The sequence below is a fragment of the Protopterus annectens genome, chromosome 4.part0 (assembly GCF_019279795.1).
Source record: "Protopterus annectens isolate FY-2018-M chromosome 4.part0, PAN1.0, whole genome shotgun sequence".
Taxonomy (NCBI): Eukaryota; Metazoa; Chordata; order Ceratodontiformes; family Protopteridae; genus Protopterus; species Protopterus annectens.
The window spans coordinates 168,352,359-168,373,370 of NC_056733.1; the positions used below are offsets into that span (position 1 = coordinate 168,352,359).

Here is a 21,012-nt window from a genome sequence, read left to right on the forward strand (position 1 = left end):
GTGTGTGTGTGTGTGTGTGTGTGTGTTTGTAGGTGTGGGGGCAAGTATATGCAATGTTTAGCTGTTATATGAAAATCACCTCAAAGCCCTATTCCAGTACATCTAGGTTCTACAGAGTGTTGAGGGGTGATCTGTAACTGGCATACAAGGCATCCTTGGATCCCACTTTTGTAGACCATCTGCATACCTGGAGAACATAAGGCATCATGATTACCTGATATAGGGATATGAACTTTGCTTGTGACACAGATAGGACATCCTGGAGGGACAGGTTTGTGTTTCAGAAGCTATCCCTTCTCTGGGACAGGCTTCCAGTCCATTTGAAACAGAGTTCTTCTCCAACCCTAATTAAGCATAGCTTGGACCAGTGGATGGAGAATCTGAAATTCAATCCTGGTCTGGCACCTGTGTTTTTAATGGACAGAGGCAGTCTGTAAATGCTTGTCCACTGAACCCTTAACCTACATATACACTTAAAATAACCTTAGGGTACCAGAGTTTGCCAGATACATTTGGATTTTATATGTATGTTGTGTGTGTGTATATATATATATATATATATATATATATATATATATATATATATATATATATATATATATATATATATATATATATATATATATATATATATATATATATATATATATATTACACACACACACACACACACACACACACACACACACACACACACACACACACATGCCCTAACCCTAACTCACTTAACCCACCCCTAACCACCGTCACAATCGCACACTTACCTGACCCATGCCCTAACCCGAATGTCCGCACAATCACACATCAGTGTTGGTGTCCTGTATGTTTTTCGGTATTATGAGATTCAATATTATGAGTTTTCGGTATTTTGAGCTTTCAGGATTTTGAGTTCAGGATTTTGAGCTTTCAGGATTTTGAAGTGAACCCATATATATATATATATACATATATATATATATATATATATATATATATATATATATATATATAGTGAACACAATATTTTGGATTATTCAAATTAACGGCTGTGCTTACTGGAACTTTTTTATGCTGTATTGAGTTCTGAGTTCATGGTGCTGTTCTGTTTTGTTGGGACATGTTTAGTTGGACAAATTTAGTCACTTCTCTTCACGATCATCCCTATTATAGTTGGATTATTTCAAGCGACAACATTATTCAAACTGTGAGACATTTTATTGTTGTGTCAAGGTACTGTTTTAGCAGGATGTATCCTGGATTTTGCTTCCCTTTTGGGACTTTATGCTTAGATTTATATTTTTTGTTAACAATGTACAGTTTTATGATATCATAGATACAAGGGTATTTTTTTCTTTATTGTTTAAACACTGTAGTCTGATATTTTATTGTTATAAGTATTTTAAATTTGTAAACTGATATTGTGGAGTTACTTGTACAATACTACATAATTCTTTGCTAGTATTAAAAACACTGAAGTGTTTCTATTTGTTTTTTTTGTTAGTTTATGTTGGGCCTTACTTTCCCCACTAACTTTTCACGAATACAAATTTAGTACCTACCAGCATACCTTTACTCTTCCCACCACACTCAAACCATACCACCAATAGTATCCAACCACCACTCTTTCAAAAAAATGCATCTCAGACTAGGGATTCTTTGTTTTACACTCACATACCTAACCTACATCACAACCATTCATACTAACACAACATTAGAAAACACTGCATTCCATATAACACATACTTACACAAAATCAAACACACCCTCAGATTTCCCTATCACTGCCACATTATTTAAAGACAACTCAATACTACGCATATATAAGTTTCACATAACCACTTCTTACACTAGAAAAATATCACTTGGGTCGGAATATCACACACTATTAAATATATACTGTTTATCACAAAGAAACTACTCACTTCAGGAGACATACACCCAAACCCAGGACCACTTAACACTCTATCAACCAAACAAACCTCTGACCTATCAATACTTAATATCAACACTAAGGAGTATATCTAACAAACTTCCTGACCTACATGCATTTACAGCCCACTACTCCCCAGACATACTAACCATTACTGACACCTGGCTAAAACCAAACACCCAACATGAGGAAATCCTTCCACCAGGCTATAATATATTAAGACAGGATAGAGTAAGCAAGAAGGGAGGTGGAATTGCTATCCTGTACACTCAACATAAAACCCCCTACAAACCCCTTTACCTACAAGGAAACCATCCTACTAGGTGACCTAAATACTGACTGGTTAGCATGCAACTCTAACAACCCCACTGACCACATCAATCTCTTTGGTTTTTCCCAACTCATCCAAGAACCCACTAGAATAGATAAAAAAAAAAAAAAATTATACTAGACTGGACGCTAGTCAATTGCTCTAAACAAAGCTACCAGACAGGATGCCTACCAGACATTCTAAGTGACCATCTCCCCACAGTCCTCCTTTGTAAACATACCAACTTACCGAAGCCCATAGCTTTCAGACAAGTCAGAGATGACCGCAAACTAAATATACAGGATCATAACTCCATTCTAAAACAATGTAACTGGGAACCACTTAAAACCCTAAGTTTAGACCAGGCCGTTGACTACTTTAATAGCACTTTCATTAATGTCTTAAATGTAGTCGTACCCATTAGGAAAGTTAGAGTTAAGACAAACTACAAGAGCCCTACTGAAGTCTACAGACAAGGCTTGGAAAATGTGGAAAATAGAAAACACTAGCCTAGCCAAACAAAACTACCAAAAACTCAGAAATCAGGCCAAGACACAAACTAAATTGGATAAACAGAATTATTTCCTTGCTGCCCAAAATAATCACTCAAGACACACTCAGTTTTTGCATACTATCAATTCATTCTTAAAACCAGGTAAAACCACCACTCCAACTCCCACCTCCATCAACAATACTAAAGACATAGCCTCCCAATTTAATCAACACTTTACCGAATCTATCCTGACTTTATCCTCCGAACTATCCAAAAACAAACTTTCAGATATCTCCACAAAATATCCTGATAACATCCCCTCCTTTACTCTCTCTCATCTGTTCCTACCTCTACTATTAAAAAACTCCTCCTAAAACTGAAGCCTACCACCCTTGCTGCAGACAATCTTCCTGCTAACTTCCTCAAAATAGCTTCTGAGTCCATTTCTTACCCTGTACCCATCCTTGTCAATTGCTCCATACAGGAAGCCTACATCCCTCAACTATGGAAAGTTTCACATATTATTCCACTTTACAAAGGTGGCAATTCCTATTATTTATCTAATTATCGTCCAATTGCGATTCTATCCTGTCTATCTAAACTACTCAAAAAATGTATATACTCCCAAGTAATGAATTTCCTAAACTCACACAATCTTTTCTCCTCCACACAACATGGCTTTCGGCAACACCATAGCACAACTGCTCTTCTCTCTTTTACTAACCTGGTAAACCAACACAAAAACAACAACTTTGTATCTGCTATATTTTTAGACCTCTTCAAAACATCTGACATGATCTCACACTCCTTACTTCTAGACACCCTTGCCTCTGTAGCCTTTGCCCCTCCAACTACTGCCTGGTTTAAAACTTATCTGTCAGATAGGCAATAGTCTATCCAATGGCAAGGTTTACCATCTCCTCTACTCCCAACAACCACAGGTGTACCACAAGGCTCTATATTAGGTCCTCTTCTTTTCTCAATTTTTACTAACAATCTTCATACCTCCACCCACCATGATAGACTCATACAGTACGAAGACGATCAGACTCTTATCTGCTCTGCACCCTCACTTACCACGTTACAACAACTCACTCAGGATTCCTTTAGTTTAGTAGAAAGTTGGATTACTCAGATCCAACTTATCCTAAATCCCAAAAAGACTAAATTGGTTTGTTTCACCCCCAACAAATCTATTCCTACCTCTCTATCCTTCTCAATCACTTCTAAAAATGGTACTATCATCCCCCCCTCTGATCACACCAAACTCCTGGGTGTAGAAACTGACAAAAAACAACAGTTTGATGTCCACATTTCACAAACCATCAAAAAAGTCCATAAAAAATGGGAACACTATACAGACACAAAAACTTTCTCTCAAAAAAAGCGAGAATCTCCCTAGCCCAAACCCATCTATTGTCCAAATGTACGCGGCACCAATCTTTACACATATCAGAAAACATGATCATGCTAGACTCGTGACGTTACAACAAAACTGCCAAGTTCGCTAACATCACTGTCAGGCTCTAAAGAATCTACAATGGCTAGAATTTCCCCAACTACTCAATTACCATCAACTAATCATTGCCTACAATATTGTGAGACATCCCGATAGAACCATAGCACTGTCACCTACTCAAGCCCTACAAATCAAATCGTCCCCTTCGCTCCACTGACAAACCACTCTTTTGCATCTCTAAGGCTAACAACACTGCAGGAAAAGCACTATTCTCCCAAAACGTAGCTATATCCTGGAATAACCTTCCCCTGCTTTATCTTCTGCCTCCACTATTACGCTGTTCAAAAACTCACTTAAATTACACTTACTGAATTCCTGGCTATGTCCATGCATTACCTCATCATTACTGTTTCTACCACTCCTGATAGCTTCATATCCAATTATTCCCACTGTAAGTTTTTCTATAGTATCAGGAATTTTATTTTCTACTCAAGTTTCTAATAGTTATACTAGCTCATGCTAAACTTACACTAATTCATTTCTAAGTAGTCTCTGTCTGTCTCTATAGTCACTCAGAATGCTTATCTAGTGTCAATTTCTGTTTCTGTATCGAACGTTTTTAATCCAAGCATAGAGCTGCTGACAAAGGAACCCAATTTATTTCACTCATTTTGCCAAGTAAAATGAAAACACAATGGTGAAGGTACCTCTACTATCATAGCACCTATCATTCCATAGTCTACTGTATTGTATATGTACATTATTCCCACAGTCACGTCATGAATATTTTAGCTCAATCATGCCGTATAACACCACTTGCAATTAAGCATATTTGCCTCTGTCTATTCTGTTTCCTACAAAGGCAAACCATCTGCAAAAATCCATGTAATACTTCACTGTAAGACAAATTTGTTCTGCACCACCCGCATTTTTCCTGGTGCATTTATAATATTTTTCTGTTCAGCAGGTATACACAGTGTCTCTAATGTTCTTTTTCCTGCCATAAATTAATCTACAGAATGTGCATGTTCCCGATAAGACTCGCATGTTGCTATCTTATAATGTGCTACTGTACTTTCGCAGGCTTCTCCTGAAAACAGTTAAAACGTCTGTTTAGTCTTCAGAACATTAACACACAAAATCATACAAGTTAGTGTCATTAAAATCTAAACTTTTTAAAAACTGCACTCACTAAAATCTTGAGTTTTCTAAACAGAACATGTTCACTGAAACTTGTACTCATGAAAATGTAAGTGCTCTTTCAGCACTCTACCTCCATCTTGTGGTCCACCTCAAACATTGCCAACAGCAACAGCTGTCAATAAAAATAATGCCAAAGGTAAGGCAACATGCTCTGTTAGTGGTGTTACAGGAGCAAAGGATTACAAAATAAATAGAACTTTTCACAGGCTAAAAATGAATGCTACTAAAATAATACTACTTTTTTGGAGGGCTGGGGGCCGACTGCAATCAAGGCTGCCTAGGTTTGACTAGTGAACCTAGCATTTCAGAATCCGACTGGTGAGGGATATGAAGGGCAGTATTTTACTTGCTCACCTATCCCAAATGGTGAGCAAGGTTTTTAAGCAGGGAGACTTATAGTGACATCAGGGGCATACATCTCATGTTGACAAATACCAAGGGCACACACTGACAGACATTCTTAGGCTTAGCATCACTGTTATCTCAGGCCCTACGCTGGAGAAACGGGCAGGGCATATAAATAAAAACTTTCTGTGACTGCAGGTAAAATGCTGCAGTAAGACACCTCAATCACCTCTAAGACAAAAGCAGGCTTCTGGATTATGTCTTGGGGGGGGGGGTCAAAAGGGACTTCATGAGTCCAGGATGAAGAATGAAGTACAGTTGTGCACCTACCATAAATGTAGATGTTTGAGTGTATTCACTGTTGCAGTCATTACTGGCAAGCTACCCGCAGTCGGCCTGAATTCCAAAGTCCTGGTACGGCGTCGGTTGCTGTCGTGCGGCAGGGGTATAAAAAGATGCAGCCACCGCCATTTTCTTCAGTTTTTCTTGCCCCAGATGTCAGCTGCCCCCAAAAGGGTAGGCTAAAAATTCTGCTTATAAAAAGCATGCACTAACATAAACATTACCTTCATCTACAAGCAAATACACCACACATAGGTTGTATTGAATAGAGAAGTACAGATAAGTCCCAGCAATGAAAAGGGGGGTGGAGGGTAACCTGGACTGCAACAGTGAATACACACTTGAACATCTACATTTACGGTAGGTACACAACTGTACTATGTTCATCGTGTTTCACTGTTGCAGTCATTACACTTGGGTTGAATCCCAAAGCTGAGGTTGGGTGGCTGAGCCTAAATGGAATTAGGAGTGGCTATGAGGCCCTGCAGAACTGCAGTGGCAAAGCCTGCTCTGGATTTAGAGTAAAGAGGTAAGTGGTAGTGCTTTGTAAAAGTGTGCACTGAAGTCCAAGTTGCAGCCTCCAAAATATCCTTGGTTGGTACTCCTCTGAGGAAGGCTGCTGAAGTGGCTGCTGCTCTGGTAGAATGTGGCCTAATGCCCTTAGGCAGTGATTTGCCATGTTGTGAATAGCAGAAACAAATGCAGTGGCCTATCCATTTTGAAATAGTCTGCTTTGAAATAGCCTTTCCTTGTGATTCTGCAGCATATGCCACTAAAAGTTGCTCAGTCTTTCTGAAAGCTTTAGCTTTGTCCAAGGAGAAGCGTAGCTGTCTGTGTATGTCCAAAGAATTCAGAAGTCTCTCCCCTTTATTCTGTGGGTTTGGATAGAAGTAGGCAAATGAATAGTTTGGTTTAGAGCCACACTGGACACTACCTTAGGCATAAATGTTGGGTTTGTCCTTAGAGAAACCCTGTCCAGATGGAAAATAATAAAAGGTTCCACAGCCATTAATGCCTGTAACTCTGAGACTCTTCTTGCTGAAGTTTTTGCTAGGAGAAGAGCTGTTTTCCATGATAAGAACTTTATGTCGGCTGTATTGGCTGGCTCAAAAGGAGGCAGTGTGAGCTTTTCCAAGACAAAATTGAGGTCCCATGTAGGTATTGGTGCTCTCCTTGGAGGTCTTATGTTTTTGGCCCCTCTGAGGTACTGCCTCGGGAGTGGATGTGAAAAAATAGGTGGGTCTGTATTGTAATGAGCTGAAATGGCAGAGGCGTGGATCTTAATTGATGAAAAGGATAGGCCTTTGTCCAGCATCTCAGTTAGGTATTGCAAAATCTGAGGAATATTTGGTACAAGTGTGTCAATTCTTTGTGCCTGGTTCCAAGCACAGAATCTCTTCCATTTTCCTGCATAAGATTTTCTGGGGCTGGGCCTCCTGGCCTCCAAAATAACATCCATAACTGCTTTAGAAAGAGGTGTGTCCTGAGTGGTTATAATATCCGCCATGCAGCCAGATTTAGTGTTCTGAGTTGGCTGGGCAGGATCTGATTGTTTTGTTGGGTCAGTAGATGAGGAATTTGAGGTAATGTCCAGGCTGGGCCTTGAGACAAGTTCTTTAGGATTGGATACCAGTGCTGGCGTGGCCAGTCTGGGGCAATCAGTATCATTTTTGGCTTCTCTTGTCTGACCTTTAGGAGTACCTTGGGGAGGAGAGGCAAAGGAGGAAAGGCATAAACTGTAAGGGTTTTCCAGCTGAATGATAGAGCATCCACTTTCCATGCTTGTTTGTGATGAGTCCTTGTGCAGAATCTCTGTAGTTGGCAGTTGCGAGGGGAGGCAAATAGATCTATGTCTGGGCATCCCCATTTCCTTGTTATCATGCTGAAGACTTGTGGATCTAGTTTCCACTCGTGGGGGTCCTTGAGGTTTCTGCTTAGTTCGTCTGCCAGAGTATTTGTTTTTCCTCGCAGGAATTGTGCTTGCAGGAGCACTTGATAAGTTAATGCTGTGTTCCACAACGTCATGGCTTGTCTGCAGAAGGGGTAGGAATGAGTGCTGCCTTGCTTGTTTATGTACCACATGACTGTAGTATTGTCCGTTTTTATCAGCAGTTGTCCTGGATGGAGTAAATCCTTGAAGGCCATCAGGGCATTCTGTACAGCTAGCATCGCTTTTGGATTGATATGCAGATGCATTTGGCTTGTGGGCCATGTGCCCTGAATACATTTTCCTGCCATGTGGGCCCCCCAGGCATAATCTGATGCATCCGTTGTTAGTGTCTGCCTGGCTGTGGGTAAGGTGAATGGCTGTCCCTTGTTGTGGTGACAGACCTGTGCCCACCATCGAAACTCCTGTTGTAGGCAGGGAATGAGAGTAATTAATGTTCCCAGGCTGTGGTGATGTTGAGTCCAAACACTTTTTAGGTACCATTGTAGCTTCCTCATATGCAGTCTTGCATAAGGAATTAGCAGAATGCAAAATGCCATGAAGCCCAAAGCCTGCAGAATTTTTCTTGCAGATAACTGGGTCTTTGTTGCCATGCGTTTGAAGTATGAAATCAGTTGCCTTTGTTTGTCTGGCATGAGATAAGCCATCTGGGCAGTTGTATTTAAGCTTGCACCCAGGAATATTATCTCTTGAGAGGGTACTAGTTTTGATTTCTTTTTGTTTACTGTGTACCCTAGGCAAATTAGTAATCGTTTTACAAACGCCAGATGCTTTAGTAGAATGTCTTTGTTCTCTGCTTGAATAGGGCAGTCGTCCAAGTAGGGATATATTTGAACTCCTCTTTGTCTGCAAAATGTAATTACTGTTTGCCAGGCATTTTGTGAAGACCCTGGGCGCAGTAGATAAGCCAAAGGGCAGTGCAGAGAATTGGTAGTGCATTTCGCCAGCTATGAATCTGACGTATCTTCTGCAAGATTGCCTGATTGGGACATGCAGGTATGCCTCTTTGAGGTCCAAAGTTACAAGCCAAGCCTTCTTGCCCAGCATGGGCAGAAGCTGCTGCAGAGTCAACATTTTGAATTTTGGAACGTCCAGAAAAGTGTTTAGAACAGACAGGTCCAGAATTGGTCTCCAAGCTTTGTCCTTTCTGGGTACTAAGAAAAGTCTTGAGTAAAATCCTTATCCCTGCTCTTGCTGTGGTAATGGCTGAACAGCCCTCATGTCCATGAGAGATGAAACTTGTTTTTGTGCCTCTGCCCATTGATTGTGTGGCAGGTCTGGCATACCTTTTGCCTTTGGAAGGGTGTGAAAGTGGAACCTGTAGCCATGAGAGACTATGCTTAAGACCCATTTGACCAGGGTGATCATGTGCCAATTTTGTGAAAAAAGTGCTAGCTTTCCCCCTAAAGGTGCTGCCAAAAGATAAGTGCTTGGCATTGGCAGAGGAAAGTCACTGGGACTGTTTCCTATATGGCTGTGATTTGTCTTCTCCACTTTTGGAGGTAGTAGCACCCCATCGTTTGAGCCTGTATGATCCCTGGGGTTGTTGTCTGCCTCTAGGGTGTCTGTATCTGCCTCTTTGTGGCCTGTCTGACACTGGAAAGGACCAATCCTTAGAAGGCCAGTTCCTGCTAAATCTGGGAGGTTGTACCTGTAAGAAATCCTTTACTGTCTGCATAGATTTCGCTTTATCCTCCATTTTCTTCAACACCTCTTCTGCCTTAACACCAAACAAATATCATGCTGTAATGGAGCATCCAATAATTTTGCTTTAACATTATCAGGCAGATTCTGTTCCTTTAAACAAGCATGCCTTCTAATAACAGAACCTGTAACAACGGCCCTACAAGAGGCCTCCAGTGAATCAAAACCACATTGCAAAGTATGCTTTCCCACTTGTTCAGCTGCATGCAATAAATCCTGCATTTCCTTGTTTTCAGAACATTCAGAATTTGTCAACATTTTCTGTTTTAGCAGTGACATTAAGTATTGCTGACATTTAAGCATATGAAACTAACAATTTAAAGCCCTTACAGCCAAGGTAGCAGAAGTGTAAACATTTTTCCCCCATCTGTCCTGTGACTTAGAATCCCTATCCGAGGGAACAGGGTTTTTAGCAGTAGAGGCCATGACCCCTTTGGGACCCTGAGATATTGTTTCTGGGTCAGCAGCAGGGTTTTATAAGGCTGGACTCTGAGAATACATCATCTACAATGTCTAGAAGAGGTGGAATAGCAAGAGGTCTATGCTGGGGTAGTAGAAGAAAGTCTCTAAGCCTTTTCTTTGATTCTGAGTAATCTTGGCTCTCCCAATGGAAATGCTCCCTCATGGTATGCAGGGTTTCCCCAAAAGAATAATCCTCAGGAGGGAAAGCTGAAGGAATAGATTCTTCAGCATCAGAATCCTCATAGGGAGGCAGAGAGTATTCCTGTTCTGAAGAGGAGTCAGAGGAAATAGAAACCTGATCAGAGGAATCATATTCTGTGTCTTGCCTAGGCCTCTTATCAGGAGGGGGATGGGAACCCCTAATCAAAGTAATTAAGTCTTCGGCCATTTTAAGCATCTGTTTCTTAGGCATGGAAGTCTGTCCAGGAAAATGCTGTACTTGTTTCTTTGTCTTTAAAGCTGTTTTAATCTTTGCTTTGGAAGCTGAGGTTGGCTTAACATATAACTGTGTAGGTCTGAAAACACACTCAGAAGCCGATGCCTGCTCAGCGGCTCCGAACCCATCTGAGGGAACAGTTTCCGAGTGTCTAATACCTTGAGTATCCAGAGGCCTAGCTGTCTCCACGTGGGAGTCGGCAGCGGCCTGTGGCTCTGAGGTAGCGGGCGTCAGAGGCTGCGAAAGCGCCTCACTGAGAACCAGTGAACCAGCGACTGGCCTAGCGGAGGCCTCGTCGTCTGTTTTGGACCTCAGATGCCTGTCCTTTTCCTTTTCCTTGCGCTTTTTATAAACTACGGTCGTCGGCTGTTCCGACGGCATTATATAATTAAACCTTCGGCCAAAGTAATGAAAGGCAAAATCGTACCGACGCTTAATAGTGCCTTGGTTAAATCTAGCACAAAACCGACAGCTAGCAACATCGTGGTCAGGGCCTAGGCAAGGAATACACTAAGAATGAAAATCCTTATGAGGTATTTGCTTCCCACAAGAAATACAATTGTTAACTTTTTCTGACATCGGTCTGGAGCAAGAAAAAAGTTTCCCCAATGGGGTACTTAGCTTTATTGAGGACTTCGGATCTGAAATTTGTTTTCGAAAATCTCAGGAGTCGGCCGACCGGCACTTGCAAACTGCTTTTGCTTCGGGCACCGTGCGGCAAGAAAGACAGAAGAAAATGGCATTGGCTGCATCTTTTACACCCGTAGTGCACTGACGTCCGGGAAGAGGCAACAGCAACCGACGCCGGACCAGGACTTTGGAATTCAGGCCGACTGTAGGTAGCCTGCCAGCAGGATAACCCAAGTGTAATGACTGCAACAGTGAAACACGATGAACATCACCCCAATGGCAACTACTGGTTTGATACATAGGAGCCAAAAAAATTAAAACAATGAAATAGATCACATTAAGTACAATGAAAAGTCACAAAAACTAGAGAAAGTTAGAGAATGATGAGCTTTATTACTGTTACAGTCATGAGTCAAAGAGTCACAGAAGCAGACTTTAAAGACAAAACAGTATCACTTCCAACTATTCATGTTTATCCACTAAACTAATTACTTGATAAGCAGATCCTATAAACCCACATAAAACTTGATCCTACCTACTGCTCATGTCCCTGTACTGCCTAAATGCAATCCTACTTCTGTTTTGTGCAGAATCTCATTGTACTGTTAACCATGACTTCTCTCAGGAGCATTCTTCTTCTTCCCATGTATTCTACTACATACTGTCTGAAAAATGTTTTTTCTCATTATCCCTCAGCTGACTAACGTCTCTCATCAACTGGTGTCCTATTGTTCAAGCAAATCTTCATCTAAAATGTATCAACGTCCTGGACTGTACCAATTCTGTTGTCCACTCAAAGGCTATCATCAAGTTTTTCCATTGCATTTTAAATATTTTATTATGCAGGCCCTTCATTAGTTTTACTACCCTTCTCTACAATGCTGTGGAAAACCATAATACATTGTAGGAGGAAGAAGAAAGAAGAAACAACCTTGGCTCAAAAAACTGAACATCACATCAATGTGACTGACCTAACCATGTTACTTTGGAGCAGAGTAAATGATAACGTATTCTTGAACTACCCTTAGTGCCAAAAGGGCATATGATCAACATTTTTTTTTCAGTCTCTGTCCAGAGCTGTTCTTTAACAGGTGCATAAAAAAGCCTTATTACAACTTCATCATCTCATTATGTGCCACTTTGCAAGAAAGTTAATACCTGAAAATCCCCAAGGTAACCTATTCTATCATTTCATGGATCTTTTTAAATACTCTGGATTACACCAAAATATATTTCTGAAAATGTAGGTCAGAAATGTGACTATCAGCATGCAAACACATAACCAGCAGGAAACTGTTCTCTCAAAGCACAATTTCTTTGAAAGGAAAATACACTGGGTAAAATGTACAAATCTTATGCAGGAGAGTAGCATCCTGTAACCATTATGAGGAAGTTAAAACCCATACATACATTGAGAAGTAACACTAACTACTCCACTGTTGCCACAGCTTGCAGATAGCATGCATCTCTTTAAATTTGTCAAACCCAGAGTGAGAGTGATCTGTAAAGGGGTCACGATCATTCTGAAAATGAAGTACAGATGAGGAATAAGTAATAGACACAGAACAATTTTAAGTTCAACCCATGTTCCCAAGGGTGTCTGGTTCAAGCAAACACTAAAATCAACACCTACTGCCCCTGTCCAAGAGGGACACAGGTGGATCCCACAGGGTGAATTTCCGGTTACCCATCCAGTCATCCAAATTACACTAAAACAGGACCAACAAGGGGCTTTGTTTAACATTAACAGGAAGCATGTTCCAAAGGTCGGGCAACCTCTGAGACAAATTTGCCTCTTCAGCAAGTTCTGTTGATGTCACATACCAGGTTAAGGTCCTCTGAGTGAGTAAACTGTGTGTCACTTGATTTGCAAATGTGCAGCATTTCCATTAAAGCCGAGTCAGAGAGATATCTATATGTAAGATACAGGTCACCTCTGAGCAGTCTGCAAGACACAGAGTAAAGTGACAATGATTTCAGGCTGTCCGCATTAAGACAGAGCTCAAAGACCTTGAATTTTCTTTGTAAGAAATCTCTGTGGTCTCCAATTTCTGCAGGAGTTTGGAAAGAAACATACCAAAGGCAGCGTTGTACTCTATATTGGCCTGATGAGGGAAGAGTACAGGGGGGTTGTTTTTTCTGGAGGTAATGCCCTTACTTATGAGATGAGCAATATAAAATGCCCTTTTTGCCACTGTGGAGACATGGTTATTGAAGTTAAGGCTCTTGTCGAGTTGTGTGCCCAGATCTCTCACCACTGACTGTTTGCTCTGGGTACTGCCAAAGGGGATGATGATGCATTTTTTTTGCATTAAGGTGTGTGCAAAATTGTGGAAAACAGGGACATTGCTACAGGACACACAAACAGGTGGGACAGTCGGAAAAAAAAAACTACGCAAAGAGCAATACATACAACCCTTTTACAGCAAGTATTATGTCAAAGCTGCTATCCAGCCATCCATCCTTGACATATTTTGGGATTGTCTCCCCATCACACACACACACACATACATTACACCTACATGTATAAATATATATACGTATATAAATTATATAGTATATGTATGCATACACATGTACACACAGAAATATACATACGAGTGTGTGTATGTGTGTATATATATATATATATATATATATATATATATATATATATATATATGTGTGTGTGTGTGTGTGTGTGTGTGTGTATTATATGCACACATACACATGTACACACAGAAATATACATATGAGTGTATACACACACACAATGAGAGTGACAATCATGAAAATTCTACTTTCATATAACACTGACATCACTTCACTGTGCCACCAGCATCTATGGTTAACTTCATAGGCTCAAGTTCCCATGGGATATTAATAGTTTCAATATCACAGAATGTGAAGTCATACAAAAGCTAATCTGGGAAAATTCAAAGAGCATTTCATTTTTTCCACAATATGGTACTGGGTTGAGTATAAAGTCTTATCCCTAGCAATGGATTCTAATCAAAGCAATGTGTAAATTTTCTCTAAAGATTCTGAATAAATTCATGTAAATATGCCAGCATTATTTTATTACATTAGGAGAACAAGTTTGTTTTCAATTCAGAGTTCCAACAGTGTTGGAATTATTATGGACGTTTTTTTGATGATACATGTCTTTTCTGGAATAGTACAATGGAAAAATTTTCTGAATTTTATGAATTCATTTCAAATACAACCGAATTTTTAAAGTTTACTTATAATGTTGATTTCAGTGAGCTTTGTTTTTTTAGATGTGAACATTCAGAGAACCAACACAGGTTTTAAATCTAACGTTTATAGGAAAGGAACCTTTTCTAATACATACCTACACTATACTAACTCTCACCCGCCACACCAAAAGAAGGCAATTGTTAAAGGACAGCTGGTGAGAGCAAGTAGAATGACCTCGGACGAGCATGATTTTAAACAAGAATGTGAATATATCTCAAATATGTTTAAGGAAAGGGGCTATCCAGGTGATCTTTTACAAAATACCATTGGAGAGGTGGTTAATGCAAGGATGACCAGATTTTCACCCATTCTAGGAAACATTGGTGATGCAGTATGTATATCAAACACAAACAAAGAAAATCACCCAGCCAGGAAACAATATCAGTCAGCTTTGACCATCACATATGATGGGAAGTTTTACTTGGTTAGAAACAATATTAACAAGGAATGGAATAAATTTGCCAGTCTAACGGATTTGAAGCTGAACTTTGAACAGCCTCTTAGATTAACATACAGAAAAGGTAATAACATTAAGAATATTATAGAAGGAGCCAATTATGGCTCACATAAATCCCACAAAAGAGGGACAAGTAAGTGTGGAAACAATCCTTATTGCTGTAATGTGACGGAATTTTTAAAAAGTAGAGGTAGACTTATTACAACCAAGGGCTTTGCAAATTGTAACACTAGTGGTGTAGTATATATTGCAGTATGTGAAGCATGCGATTCCTTCTACATTGGTAAAACAGAGAGAAAATTAAAGCAAAGGATATTTGAACATAATTATGACATGAGGAAAAGAAATGTTAATAATGCCTTATACAAACATACATTAGTATGTGATCAGGTGAAATTTCAGTTCTTTGTTATAGAAGTGGTTCCTGTAGATCCCAGGGGAGGAACATGGGAAGCTTGTTTGGAATACAAAGAGTTATATTGGCAAATAATATTAGATGCCAGTAGCCACCCCCCTCGGTCTCAATGAAATGGTTTCTTTAAAACTTGTTTTGAAATTAAGATCTGCAAAATTATAACATTATATATATATATTTTTTTTTTAATTTTTTAACACTTCATTTTACATTGAACGTTGAATAACAACATTCATTATTAAAATGGAAAAACAGTTATCCCTATTTTAAAAATCAATTGTACCCTTTGTATTAATTTTATGAATTATCACCACAAGATGGTGCGATTGTATAGAATTCTTATTCATCATAGTATTCAGCAGCCTTTAAAAAATGTTTTTTGTATCTATTTAAGTTATATATTCTTTAACATTTGTATATGTTATTTATATAACTTATTTATATGTTTTATATGTACTATTTATTTTACATGTATTACCTACTATTTGTGATTTTAGTAACAGGTGAAATTTTACAGTAGAAGCCTTTCTTTCATATTTATGCTGTTAACACTATTTATTCAATTAAGTGTATTTAATGGGTTGGAAGACTTGATTGGATTAAATCAAATCACACACGTATATATAGGGTGGAACTGATATGGTTACTTCATTCTGATGAAGTTAGCTGACGAAAACGTAAAGGATAATTGTTGCAGCATTTTTTTTGTGTGGAGTTTACCTTCTGTGGTTTGTGAGATTAAAGAATACTAACACTTTAGCTGGAATTGCTGTGCCTTTGTTTTATTTATTTGCGCTTTGGCACAGAGACAACTTTCCTTGTGTTTAGTAAATTCATGTAAATGTTAACTTTCTAGTACAATACATATTGCGTTAACTGTTTATGTGAAGAGTTTCAATCATCAAATGTTAACTTAAGAGTAAAATAATCAGAAGCGTCTAATGAGATAAATACATTTTTTTTATAAAAAAGAATGAATTTCATAATGTAAAGCTACATGCAGACACTTTTTCAAATTACCAATTTCGTCCACCACTTCCACCATTTTTTCCATCTCCTCAGGACAGACATCAGGGCAGTGTGTGAATCCAAAGTAAATCAACAACCATTGGCCTAAGTAATCCTGACTTGTTCTTCTCCGTCCAGTATGATCAATCAGAGAAAAAGGACCTCCAAGTGCTGGTCTTCCCATTGATCTAGTTCGCTCCTTCTCCAGTGCTGAAATTTCAAAATACAAATAGTATATCAATAACTTTAATTTCAGACGGCAAATGCTATTTCCATCCCTTGCAAATTCAAGCTGCAAAGATAAATTTTCTAAATACTGGGAAAATGTACTACTGAATAAGGTACTTGCCCAAAACAGCAGAACTGTGAGGACAGATAAGTATACTAGTAAACCACTCAACATTTCCGTTTCCCAGACAGTTTCGTCAGCTCTTCGTATTTTCTCTAGGACAGAAGTTCTGGTTTTGCACATGTGAACATACTGACACAGGCAACATGAGACTCCATATGTAGCCAGTGCTAATGCCACAGAAGATAGACAGCCAACAATGAACAGAATATTAAGCATACACAAAACATACAACAAATACAGAGAAGCACCTTACACAAATGCAGCAATTATAAAAATGTGACTGCACAAAAGTTCTCACATGGGGAAGAGGGAAGCTTTACTGTTACAATAAATTATTTTAAATGATCTACTGTTAAGGTAAATGTATTTTCTTCAGGAAGGGACAATGAACAACAAATAACTACATCTGGGTAGAATCCCAAGCAACACCCCAGGGAAGTGGAAATTACAGAATCACCTTTAGCACAGACACACACAAGCCTGTCTTCCTTGACTGCACTTCCATTTTATAATGTTTGGTGAAGATGTGGACAGTAATCTATAGGCAGCAACTAAGGTACTTTGTACAACGTCATGCAGCAGTAAATAACTGTTAGTGTAAGGCAGGCAACCTTTCATGGCACCACCCATAATCCATGTGGGACTGATACTTTGTGAAAATTCCATTCATTTCCATGTTGTTCAGTTTATTCCACTCATATCAGTTAAAACCTGTACCTGTTTACAAGTATCCATTCTCACAAACCTGTCATAGTACACTTATTACCGAGCACTCATACATCAGCTGCACTACACACATATACATGCAGTGTACTATGGAATCACAGATAACTGCCAACTTCTCTATACTATGATGCCTATTAGGGAACACACCAAGCGGCTATATTGTGGCTGTAAGGTTGGTAGCCATGAAATCTGACCCACTATACTGACACCTGTTGACTACTCCAGGGTATCATTCAGGTATGACCATAATTTTTCTCTAATTCTCCACTGCACTATGATTAACAACCACACCCCATTTACAAAGACTCACCTCCACATAGCCATATATACACACACACACACACACACACACACACACACACACACACACACACACACACACACACTCAAAAACTAGTGAATCATCAAGCTTTGCACATCTCTCCACAAAACGTGGCTTCAATGTCTAAGGGGGAATAAAGCTATTGAAGAATGTGAGTTCAGGGCACCCCCAGCTGCTGCAGCAAGTCCCCTAAATTGACACTTGTGTCTTCCCCAGCAAGGCAACAGGTGTCACTCCTGCTGTGCTTTGCAACTCTCTGCTAAGACACTCACTCACGTACTCACTCACCAACACCATGTCCAGCAGACAGACATATATGCTCACAGCTGTCCATTGCTCTGAGGGCACCACACACACATAAATAACCCTGCACAACATACTACACATCTTCTGTCACAATCACTCAGACACACACACAAGTATAAACAACTTCAGCAATGTACATTAGCATCTTCAATACCACTGCATTCCAAAAATGCACACACAACAGATACACATATACAATATGTAACTAATAACCATATATCATTGTCCACCAGAAACACAAAGGGAAGCACTGTATCTAACTCGTGTCTTTTCAAGAACAGACTGTTTCATAAAACCCAGTGTACTAACATTAACTAGCCACACCTACAGCAACAAATGGTGGTAGTGTGCTTATGCTCAACAGTCCCAGTCTTCATGCTTGATTTACCCCTTCACACAATTTTCTGAATCCCCTCACCCCATGTGTTTTTAAGCTGTCTAGTACACAGAAAACCACACTACATGACAAACCTACTAGTGGCAACAATAATTTAAAGAAAAAGGACACACATCTTACAACTCACTTTTTCTGAAGCAAAAATAAATTACCTGGTGTGGTAGAATTTTGTGATATAGTTCATTAAAGTCTACACATGTTACACTGTCCCTCTGATAAGTAAAGAGGAGTTATGTGCTATTGGACATTCAAATGTTGTGCTAATTAAATGTCACAATTTTATAGGTTCTTGGGTATATAACAGACTAACGACCACAAGTTCCCCTACAAACTTAGCCAAGCTTTCCAAATGTATCCACCAAGGGTTTCTTTTTTTTTTATTTTTTTTTTTATTTGTCATAGAGGTTATTTTTAGGGAAACAGCTTAACGGTTATATGCAGGTTAGAGCATGGTTGGTCAAGCATTTACAGGTTGCCTCTGTCCATTAGAAATACAGATGACAGACCAGGGATGAATATTCTGGTTTCACATCCACCAGTCCAGTTCATGTTTAAATATGGTTAGGGAAGAGCGCTGCTTCACCTGGATGGCTTTAGATTTTCAAGGACCATGGTTCCTATTTCCAGTGTCCATAAATTGAGAGGTATGCTCCTGACTCATGTTAATCTGACCTCAGACAGGGGAATGACTGCACTCCAAGAGGAAATGGTGGTCTGGTTCCAAACTGGAATTTGGGTTTGAAGTGAAAAGTATGTCAGGGAAGCCCTAACGTGCACAATCCTACACTTATGGTCATTTCTCAGTAAATACTTAAATTTGGATATAGGAGACATTCATTCAGAACTGAGACTTCCAGATGGTGATTACTCTCCATGTTTTACATGACTGTTTTAAGAATCCACAAAACATTATGTTAAAAGTAGTTTTTTTTTTCTTTTTTTTAGAATCCACACTGCATTTATTATCTTAAATCATTTATTAAGATAAAAAGTTGTACACCTAAAAACACAAAAGTTTTACTTGTTGTTAGCATTTAAACAAGACTTTGATTTATAAAACATAAGATTTTTGTGGGTGTTGGCTATGATGTAGTTTCTATAATGATCAAACTTTAAGTACGCTTAGATAATTATAACCATTTATTTAACTTATTTATACTTTGACTGGGTTAATTCTTCTAGGCCAATGGCCTCTTAGGGGAAACTCAAGGTGATATTCATACTAACAAGAAGAAATTTGGCCAGGACACTGGAGAACTTCCCCAACTCTTCATAGTTTTGAGTGGGAACCATTTTGGAGGACCACTTTCTGTTTCTGTTCCAGGTACAGATGCGGCCCGGAGAAACATGGAGGCAGATGGGGAGAGGAGGAGATGGAGTAATGAAAGAAATGATTGAGGAAAGCAAATACGGAGACTGGAGGACGTGTGCAGGATTCTGAAGAAATGTTTCAAAAAAACCTGTTTGATAGAGATGAGTCAGCAAATGATGGATGTACAATTACAACCCTCCAGTTGGGAGGGTTGTGGTATGATCTAGTTAAAGAAATGGTGGTGCACAGTGAGCCAGAAAATGAAGGAGATGTTTCCTGGGGGACATTATGGAGGAAAATACAGGAGGAGGATGCAGAGATGATCCTGAGGAATAGTGGTGAGATGGAAAAGACAACATATGCAAAGAAAGTAAAAGAAGGCAAAAGTTGAGTAGCAGAAAAGGAGGCAGAAAAAAATGAAAAACAAACGTACCTGGTAAAGATTCAAAGTAAAGAAGATAAAGAAAAGGAAAGGTATAAAGTATGGAACAATTTAATAACTCCTTTGGGTGTAAAAGCACATGAGGTAAGAGCATTTATTCTCATTAACAAATCAACATTATATTTGAGATTGTTTTTTAAATGGAAATTTTTCTTGAAGACTGTAACCCATGTAATCTTTATGTGATAAAAGTAAATGGGGAAACAGCCTCAAGCACACTTTCGAACAGATGTAGAAAGAGAGACTATGAAAGGACATTTGAAAGCTTTATGTAAAGAAGTACTGGACATTGCAAAAGTTTATGAAAAAGGGGTTTATGGACTGATGGCTGGGATTGTGTTAAAAATAGAAAGAGAACAAATTATACATACACCAAACATGATAAATGTATAGGGGAATAGGGGTATTGTAAAACACTGGGGACAACCTAAAACATGTTTCTTGTATAGAAGATGAGGAGATTTGATAAGTAATGGTGACAAAAGAAAATGCTACCTTTGTGGGGAAATGGGACATGATGCAAAAAATGTGAAATGAAATGTTATACATGTAATAAATTTATGGAAGGATGCAAAAATGAAAACAGCAAGAAAAAAAGAAAAGGAAGAAAATGAACAGAGAAACTTTAGAAGTAGTAGAAAGAGAAGAAAAATTAGATGAGAAAAAATAAAAGGACATAGAAGAAAGTTCTGAAGTGACTGATGAAGACAAACTGTTTAGAAGGAACATGGAAAAAATATTACTACTGGTAAAAGACCGAAAAAGGAAAAAAGGATATGTACAAAAGAAAAAAA

General features: G+C 39.0%; 1 protein-coding gene across 1 annotated transcript in view; it reads right to left on the reverse strand.

Moving 5' to 3' along the window:
* The window catches only part of LOC122799228 (protein SCO1 homolog, mitochondrial), a gene marked incomplete at its 5' end in the record, with an annotated part of 284,525 nt that overhangs the window by 226,502 nt on the left and 37,011 nt on the right, over positions 1 to 21,012 (reverse strand). Inside the window, 1 exon segment of the mRNA XM_044068150.1 lies at positions 16,374 to 16,571. Within this exon segment, the coding sequence (XP_043924085.1) occupies positions 16,374 to 16,571 (198 nt within the window).